At 50.7% G+C, this 9,938-nt stretch overlaps 1 protein-coding gene across 1 annotated transcript in view; it reads right to left on the reverse strand.

Moving 5' to 3' along the window:
* Positions 1–7,617: 7,617 nt before the first annotated feature.
* LOC105550738 overlaps positions 7,618–9,938 on the reverse strand; it is a 33,611-nt gene continuing 31,290 nt past the window's right edge. Inside the window, 2 exon segments of the mRNA XM_011995739.1 lie at positions 7,618–7,733; positions 9,259–9,417. Coding sequence (XP_011851129.1) covers positions 7,618–7,733; positions 9,259–9,417 — 275 coding nt within the window.

Consider the following 9,938-nt stretch of genomic DNA (forward strand, 5'->3'; position numbering starts at 1 on the left):
ATCTTCCTGATGGCCACTCTGCACCTGAGTCTGCAGAGGACAGTTCTAAGCACCTTACATGCATTAACTTGCTTTTATCCTCAGGACAACCCTATAGGGTAAGCAGTAGTCACATCATTTTTGCTCAAGGTCACACAGCTGATAAATGGTAGAATCAGGGTCTGAAGCCGGGCCATCCTGTCAAGTCCACGGCAAACGCCTTTCGTCAGCTTCGCACTGCCCTCAGCACCAGCCTGCTTCCTGCTCCATCTGGAAACACCATTGCATCCCCGCTCTGGCCTTCACTCTTGCTGCTCACCGCACCCCCGTTTCCTGACTCCCTTCCTCCTCTGACTAAACAACAAACTGATAGTCAGCCTGCAAGACTCAGCTGTATGGCTGAGCGCAATGGCTCATATCTGTAATCCCAGCATTTTAGGAGCCCGAGGTGGGAGGATCACTTGAGGTCAGGGGTTCAAGACCAGCCCGGGCAACATGATTGAAACCCTGTCTCTACAAAAAATACGAAAATTAGCCGGGTGTGGTGGTGAGCGTCTATAGCCCCAGCTACTCAGGAGGGTGAGGCAGGAGGATCACTTGAGCCTGGGAGGTCAGGCTGTAGTGAGCCGAGATTGCACCAGTGTACTCCAGCCTGGGCAGCCACAGTGAAACCCTGTCTTGAAAAATAAAAAAAAAAAAAAGACTCAGCTGTGGCATCACCTCCTCCAGGAAGCCTTCCTTGATGCCCTTCCTATCCCAGGCTGGGTTAGGGTCCTCCACTGGCCTCTCTCAGTTTCCCCTGTCCGGCACTCATCCCTGTTGTTGCAAGCATCTGTTCATGCGTTTACCTCCTCTACCAGACTGTGAGCCCCTTGTCCTCACCTTGACACCTACTGTGCCTGGCACCATTTGTGGTACAGAGGAGAGCACTGGCGAATTTTGAAGGGCCAAATTTTTTTTTTTTTGGAGACGGAGTTTCGCTCTTCTTGCTCAGGCTGGAGCGCAATGGCACGATCTCAGCTCACCACAACCTCCACCTCCCAGGTTCAAGCGATTCTCCCACCTCAGCCTCCCAAGTAGCTGGGATTACAGGCATGTGCCACCACAACCAGCTAATTTTGTATTTTTAGTAGAGACGGGGTTTTTCCATGTTGGTCAGGCTGGTCTCAAACTCCTGACCTCAAGTGATCCACCCGCCTCAGCCTCCTAAAGTGCTGGGATTACAGGTGTGAGCCATAGTGCCCGGTCTTTTTTCTTTCTTTCTTTTTTTTTTTTTTTTAAACAGAGTCTTGCTCTGTTGCCCAGGCTGGAGTGGCATGATCTTGGCTCACTGCAACCTCTGCCTCCTGAGTAGCAGTCCCCCCACCTCAGCCTCCTGAGTAGTTGGGATCATAGATGTGTGCCAGCATGCCCAGCTAATTTTTTATATTTTTAGTAGAGACAGTGTTTTGCCATGTTGGCCAGGCTGGTCTCAAACTCCTGGCCTCAAGTGATCTGTCTGCCTCAGCCTCCCAAAGTGCTAGGATTATAGGTATGAGCCACCATGCCTGGCCAGATGACCAAATCTTGATCGTTCATAACCTTGTGAATAGTTGACAAGTTCTAGTATCTGTTTCACAGAGGAGGAAACTGAGGCACAGAGAGGTGACATGATCTTCGCAACTCACAGAGCTAGTGGTGACAGAGCTGGCATTTGTTGGAATGGCCTCCATTTCAGAACAAGATCCTAAAGGGTTTACCAAACCAGGGCTTAAATTTTTTGAATTATTTATTAATGGTTCAAAAGTCTGAAGGTGCAAAGGGTAGACAGTGAAAAATCTCCCCTCTCTTCTGTCCCCAGCCACCCAAATCCTCCTAGGGAAGCAGCTGGGGTGATCTGATCCTCAGGTGTCTTTCTCAGCAGTGTGTGTGTTCCCAGATAAACCCAGCTGTGTGTTACTCAGAACCAGCTTTAAACCCAGGCCTGTGGGATGCCCATCTCACCCGGGGTTGCTCAAGACTTGGGACAGGGCCCACCATGTCCTGGCAAAGATATTGGGCCACCAGAGGCCTCCATCCCCCCCATCCTGGGTCCCCTCCCTGTCCCAGGTCCCCTCCCACTGCTGCTGTGCCTCCTCAGCAGAGCTGCCTGCCTGGCTCTGCTCCCCAGGCTGCAGCAGAGGTTGGGGCTCAGGCCCACAGCCCGGCAGGGCTACAATGGTGAAGGGCTGCTTTGGGCTGAGGGGGCCTCCCTTCAGCGCAGTCTGACACTTGCTTTATTATTCCTCACAGAAGGAGCCCAGTGTGGGAAAACAACCCCAGCAAAGGCAGGGGCCAGAGTGAGGAGGCACTGGGCAGGCGGGGCGCACAGGGCACATCAAAGCAGGGCAGGGCGGGGATGCTGGCTCCACCCCTTCCTGCTGGGAACCAAGCAGGCATAATAGCTCCCTGAGCAGCCTCTTTTCTCTGAAGATTAGGAGACAGTACCTGGAATTGCTTGGGGAATGCAGTAACCCCTCGAGAAGCGGTGACTGGAGTGTTATAGTTAGGAAGGCTCTGGGCTTTTCCACCACCCTAGACTTCCCTGTGACCCCTGAAAAGCAGACACAAGACCCTTGGAGACTGTGCTCGGGCCTCTGACCTAGTCCCTTCCCCTGTGTGCATAAATATTAGGGGGATTGTTGTTGTTGTTACTCTCTCTCTTTTTTTTTTTTCCTTGAGAGGGAGTTTCACTCTCATTGCCCAGGTTAAGGTGCAATGGCACGATCTTGTCTCACTGCAAGTTCCGCCTCCCAGGTTAAGCAATTCTCCTGCCTCAGCCTCCTGAGTAGCTGGGATTACAGGCATGTGCCACCACGCCCAGCTATTTTGTTGTATTTTTCATAGAGATGGTGTTTCACTGTGTTAGCCAGGATGGTCTTGATCTCCTGACCTCAGGTGATCCGCCCACCTTAGCCTCCCAAAGTGCTGGGGATTACAGGCGTGAGCCACTGTACTTGGCCCTGTTGTTGTTACTCTTATTGGTGTCCAGTCTTGTGATGTCCAGTAGGAAGCCAGGACTCCCACCTCCACCCTGTTCCCCAGGGTAGCTTTGGTGGAGGGCAGGGCAGCAGTGAATACGTGCACAGGTTTGGAGGGTGGGGAGGAGGCTACCAGGAGGCTGGGTGGGGCACAGACAGAGCACAGGGCTGGGAACCAGGCCTTTGGGGTTCACCTCTTACATAGGAGCCCTGGGCGTGCCTGAGCCCAACTCCCTCCTCTGAGAAATTAGGGCGATCATCCCTCTCCCCATTAACCTCATGGGATTTGGGATGCTCAGGGGAGAGAATGCATGAGAGGGTCTTTGCCTTGAACTTCTGGCCTCAAGTGATCCTCCTGCTTCAGCCTCTCGAACTGTGAGGATTACTGGGATTACAGGTGTGAGCTACTGCACCTGGCTAGGAGTCTTTGCCATCTGCAAATCAGAGGTGGCAAGCAGGTATCCATAGGTCTGCAGAACCACAGAGAACATTAAAGGGATTTGATTTGGAAATAGTAGTAATGATTGTGTGATATTTTGAATATAATTAATACCTCTGGCCTGTACATCATTTACACTTTTTTTTTTTTTTTTTTTTTTTTTTATAGGGTCTTGCTCTGTAGCTCAGGCTGGCATGCAGTGGCGTGATCTCGGCTCATGGCAACCTCTGCCTCCCGGGCTCAAGTAATTCTCCTGCCTTAGCCTCCCTAGTAGCTGGGATCACAGGCATGCACCACCACACCGGGCTAATTTTTGTATTTTTAGTAGAGACGAGGTTTTGCCATGTTGGCCAGGCTGATCTCGAACTCCTGACCTCAAGTGATCCACATGCATTGTCCTCCCAAAGTGCTGGGATTACAGGCATGAGCCACCATGTCCAGCCTTACACAGCCATTTTAAATATAAGAAAAAAAAAAAAAGAGGATTTGAATTAGTTGCCCTATCAGTCAGAAACCCACTTTAGGGGGTCCAGTGGGGGAAATTTTGAAAAGCCAACAGGAGGCTGGACAGAGGTCGGTTACCCAACCCATGGCCTGGGACCACAGAGGTCTGTCTGGAGGAAACTGGAAGTTTGGAGAAGACGCAGCCACTGCCCAAAGGCTGGAAAAACCCGGGCCTCTTCCACCTGCCAGTCTCCCTTCAGTGCCTCCCATTGGCTGGACTTAATCAATGCCAGTTTGCAAAGGAGCTTGGGAAATGTAGTTTGCAGGGGTTAGTTCCCCCACCTTTCCAGATGGTGAGCAGAGGAGGGACAGCAAATGGATGTAAAATCATACAGCAGGCAGGATGTGGTGGCTCATGCCTGAAATCCCAGCACTTTGGGAGGCCAAGGCGGGAAGATCACTTGAGGCCAGGAGTTTGAGACCAGCCTGGGCAATATAACAAGACCCTTGTCTCTGCAAAAAAATTTTTAAAAATTAGTCAGTCATGGTGGCACCCAGCTGTAATCCCAGCTGCTAGGAGGCTGAAATGGAGAATGGTTTGAGCCCAGAATTTGAAGCTTCAGTGAGCTATGATCACACCACTGCACTCCAGCCTGGGCAACAGAGCAAGACCCTGTCTCAAAAAAAGAAAAACATCATATGGCACATGAGGGTTATAGTTGTCAACATGAAATGACTGGGCAATTTAGCATAAAAATCTGGATTAATAGATTCTCCTGAAACACCAAAGAAAGGCTCTGCTCCCTTGAGTCCACCATCTTAGCCTAGTTTTGCTGTGTACATTGTCCTTGGGGAGCCCTGCTGAGGAGTCCTGAGAAACTTACAGGGTGAGGGGCATGAGAGGACCCCATGTCTTTCAGGGTGGGATCAGAGGAAGAGAAGCCATGAGGACCCTGAGGCAGGTGGGCTGAGCAGGCAGGGCCAGGGAATCCAGTGGGGCCGTCAGTTTCTAGAGAGAGCACACTGGGGATCTGGAACTGTGGGTACCTTCCTATTGTAGCTTTTGTGCGTGTGTGTGTGTGTGTGAGACAGAGTCTCGTGCTGTCACCCAGGCTGGAGTGCACTGGTGCAATCTCGGCTCACTGCAACCTTCGCCTCCCGGGTTCAAGCAGTTCTTTGCCTCAGTTTCCCGAGTAGCTGGGACTACAGGCACCCGCCACCACTCCCGGCTAATTTTTGTATTTTTAGTAGAGACAGGGTTTCACTATCTTGGCCAGGCTGGTCTTGAACTCCTAACCTCGTGATCCACCCGCCTCAGCCTCCCAAACTGCTGAGATTACAGGCGTGAGCCTCTGTGCCTATTGTAGCTTTTAGAGACTGTCTGGTCTTACACAACTATGAGGGTTGTGTTTGTTCATTTTAGTTATCTTTCTGACACCGTCAGGCCCTGTGTTCTAAATTTTCCAGGAAGTCCCAAAGTGTAAACTGATAACAGATTATCCTGGAGGAAGAGGTGGGGCAGCCTGGAGTTTTCCTCTGGACATCCTGAGAGGGATACTGAAGCACTCAGGAGGGGTCTCAGACCTGCCCAAGCTCATACATGCAGTTTGAGAAGAGCTGCGCTTAGACCACAGGCCTCTTGGCTCCTGGGAAGCTGAGAGCATCGGCTCTGGAGTTCGTCAGACGGGCAGATGGGCAAGTCCCAGCCGCAGCTCAGTGACCTCAGACAAGCCCCCTCACCTCGTAGAACCAGGTTCTTCTTCAGAGTTGTAGGAAGGAGTAGAGGAGGGTCTCTGCATGTCAGATGCCCACACAGTGCCTGGGAGCTGAGGTTGTCATGGTTACCAAGAGGCCAGTCTCAGGGCTGCTGTGATGACCTGGGCTGCTCTCCCATTCCCAAGAAGGGGGAACTCCTCAGATTCCCTACTCTGCTCTTCTTGCTCCCTCCCAAGTAATACATAAGCAGGAATTTGTCCTCTGCAGGAATGTGCAGCGAGAAAGTCTCCTTTTTTGATGAGACAGCGATGAGGTGATGTCTGGTTTTTTATATCCCCATTTGCTGAACTGGTGCCAGATGTAAGAATCCAGGCTGGATTCCATTAGCCATATTTGTCCTCTGGCCTCCCAGCCCTGCAGGACCTTCTGGGGGCCCACGTTGAGACCCTCCAGTTGGGAAGAAGTTGGCTGGGGCAAATGATGCAGCCCTAAGACGAACCATTTCCACTGGGGACTCAGGCGGGGTCCCTGAGAGCCTGACTCACTCGAGTCTTTAAAAATTTTAAAAATAAAATTGATCTTTTTTTTTTTTTTTCTTTTTACTGAAGTAAAAAACCCTTTGAAGTTTAGGAACTACAACTAATCCACGTTGAAGGCTAATCGGAGGCCTAGATAGGTTAATACCTTTCCCAGAGGAACCCAGTGGTAAATGTAAATGTCATATTGATCAATTGTAGATTGGACTTCAGAAGCTGGAGTCCTCATTACTATTCTGGGACAGTGGTCAACTCCATTTGCTCAACAGAAGGATCAGTGGCCTGGAGAATTTGAGATAGTTGGTGATAACATTATAGGATTATATTTTAAATGGGAAAGAAATTCCTAAAAGTAATATGCATGTTAAAAAAAAACTATATTAAGGCTGGGTACGGTGGCTCATGCCTGTAATCCCAGCACTTTGGGAAGCCGAGGTGGGAGGATTGCTTGAGCCTAGGAGTTCCAGATTAGCCTGGGCAATACAGTGAGACCCCATCTCTACAAAAAGAAAAAAATTAGCTGGCGTGTCATTGTGTGCTTGTAGTCTTAGCTACTTGGGAGGCTGAGGTGGGAGGATTGCTTGAGCACAGAAGGGTGAGGCTGCAGTGAGCTGTGATCACACCACTGTGCTCCAGCCTGAGTGACAGAGCAAGACCTTGTCTCAAAAATAAAAAAATTCATATACAGAAATGCCTGAGGCATACAATGAAAGCTCTTGAAAGCCACTGTCTAGAGATAAGCACTAAAGCCACTTACACAGATTTTTTCAGATTTTTCTGAATTTATAAGTATATGTTAAAACTTATATTTTTATTTTTATTTATTTATTTATTTTTGAGACGGAGTCTCGCTCTGTCCCCCAGGCTGGAGTGCAGTGGCACGATCTCGACTCACTGCAAGCTCTGCCTCCTGGGTTCACACCATTCTCCTGCCTCAGCCTCCTGAGTAGCTGGGACTACAGGCGCCCGCCACCACGCCCGGCTAATTTTTTTTGTAGTTTTAGTAGAGACGGGGTTTCACTGTGTTAGCCAGGATGGTCTCGATCTCTTGACCTCATGATCCGCCCACCTCGGCCTCCCAAAGTGCTGGGATTACAGGCTTGAGCCACTGCGCCAGGCTAATTTTTTGTATTTTTAGTAGAGACGGGGTTTCACCGTGGTCTCGATCTTCTGACCTTGTGATCCGCCCGCCTCTGCCTCCCAAAGTGCTGGGATTACATGTGTGAGCCACCGCACCCGGCAAAACTTATATTTTTAAAAACTTAACATTGTACATTCTGTTTTGCAGTTTGCTTTTTGCAAATAACAGTAGCTGCTGAAATGTGGCAATTCTTTACCTGGCAGATTCATGACCAACCTGGTGGGAGAAGTAGCTGGTAAAGTTTTATGCAAAATTGTGTGTTGTGTCTATGTGAGCATTTTTTAGAAATAGTGACTACGATTCTTATCAGAATCTTAAGAAAGATTCAGACCCAAGACCCTTGATTGCCGACGGGGAAGGGACTCAGACGAGCTGAACAGGGAGCTCAGTCCTCGGGGTGGCCTTGAAGGATGAGGACAGGAATGCTGCAGTCGCCTGGCCCTGGGCATCCTGCCCTGGCCTTGGAGAGGAGCTGCATCCTACAGAGCCAGAAGGAGGACAAGGGAGTCAGCCTGCCCAAGCTCCAGGCTGAGCCTCTGCAGTCCCTGCCAGGAGAAGTCTTAGAACCGCCGGGAGCTTGGGAAGGTTACAGAGAAAACGCCTCTCGCAGCACTTGGGGAGGACACTGCCTGCAGTGCCTGCCATGGGCCTGCTCAGGGTCGGGGAAGCCTCCGAGGGACAGGCTTGGGGCAGAGGGGCGGGTGAGGGGCAGGGAGCAGAGGGCACTCTCCGGACCAGGACCCCGGCACACCTAGCACACAGACCTTGAGGACGGCGCCAAACACAGGACTTGGCTGCATTTTGTTACTGTCACTTTGAGTATTACCTGTGCAGTCGGGCAGGCTTTATGGATCTCAGACTGCCCAGGACTTTTCTAGCTGCTATGGGAGGATCTAAGATTTACCAAGAACAACAGCCACCGCCCAGAAAACGGGTTTCTCATGTGAGCCCTGTGCCGAGCACTGTATGTGCACATGCCAGATTTTCATTTGCTGCGGGGAGGTCCTGTTATACTCGCCACTTTACAGTGCCCCCCACCCCATCAAAAGCCAGGAAACCTGTCAAAGGCTCATGGGATCAGCAGGTGTTGATTTAATACTGGTACCCCCAGTTGCAGAGTCCCCAGCCTCAACCACAGGCACTCTCCTCTGCCGCACAGGGAGGGACTGCCACCCAGACTCAGGGATGACCTCTGCGAGATGACAGCAGAGGGTTTTTGTTCTGTTTCAACGTTTTTGTTTGTTTTTGAGATGGAGTTTTTGCTCTGTTGCCCAGGCTGGAGTGCAATGGTGCGATCTCAGTTCACTGCAACCTCCACCTCCTAGGTTTAAGCAATTCTCCCGCCTCAGCCTCTCGAGTAGCTGGGATTGCAGGTGCATCTCACCACACCCAGCTCAATTTTTGTATTTTTAGTAGAGATGGGGTTTCACCATGTTGGCCAGGCTGGTCTCAAACTCCTGACCTCAGGTGATCTACCCACCTTGGTCTCCCAAAGTGCCGGGATTACAAATGTGAGCCACTGAGCCGGCCTCACCTTTTGTTTTTAATTATTATTTTTTGAGATGGAGCCTCGCTCTGTCACCAGGCTGGAGTGTAGTGATGCCATCTCGGCTCACTGCAACCTCTACCTCCTGGGTTCAAGCGATTCTCCTTGCCTTGGCCTCCTGAGTAGCTGGGACTACAGGCACCCGCCACGATGTCCGGCTAATTTTTTGTATTTTTAGTAGAGACGGGGTTTCACCATGTTGATCAGGATGGTCTCGATCTCCTGACCTCGTGATCCACCCACCTCGGCCTCCCAAAGTGCTGGGATTACAGGCGTGAACCACCGCACCTGGCCTTTTTTTTTTTTTTTTTTTTTAAACCACAAGCATGTGTCACTTTTATAGTTAAGAGGAAAAACAAACATTTTCTAAAAATCTGTATTTCTGAAATGGTTAGCGGGAGCCCAGCTGAGTCTGGGGTGCTGCATGCCTCCTGTCCATGGGGACCTCTCCTAGGCACCTCCTTTCTCAGACCCATCCTTAGGACCGGGAGAAACTCCTTCCACAGTGTTCTTGGCTTCAAAGCAGGGCAGGCTTTCCAGATGAGGAAGCTCATAGGCTGGTGGGGGTGAGGTGGGGTGGCGAGTGGCGGGAAGACCTTCCAGGCCAGGTGTCCAACCTAGAAAAAGGCTCAGAAGTGTGCATGAGTGTGAGCTGTTGCTGGGAATAAGAAGATTGTCCCAGGAGGGCCCAGTACACACTAGAGGCTTATAAGAAATACTGCTGGGGGCCAGGCGTGGTGGCACGCACCTGTAATCCCAGCACTTTGGGAGGCCAAGGTGGGCAGATCACCTGGGTTCAAGACCAGCCTGGCCAACATGGTGAAATCCTGTCTCTACTGAAAATACAAAAATTAGCCAGGCGTGGTGGTGGGTGTCTGTAATCCCAACTACTGAGATATGAGAATCACTTGAACCCGGGAGGCAGAGGTTTCAGTGAGCCGAGATTATGCTGCTGCCCTCCAACCTGGGTGACACAGTGAGACTGCTTCTCAAAAAAAAACAACAAAAAGAAATAGACCGGGCATGATGGCTCATTCGTATAATCCCAGCACTTTGGGAGGCCAAGGTGGGCGGATAACCTGAGGTCAGGAGTTTGAGACCAGCCTGGCCAACATGGTGAAACCCCGTCTCTAATAAA

Source organism: Mandrillus leucophaeus, unplaced genomic scaffold (assembly GCF_000951045.1).
Source record: "Mandrillus leucophaeus isolate KB7577 unplaced genomic scaffold, Mleu.le_1.0 Scaffold496, whole genome shotgun sequence".
Taxonomy (NCBI): Eukaryota; Metazoa; Chordata; class Mammalia; order Primates; family Cercopithecidae; genus Mandrillus; species Mandrillus leucophaeus.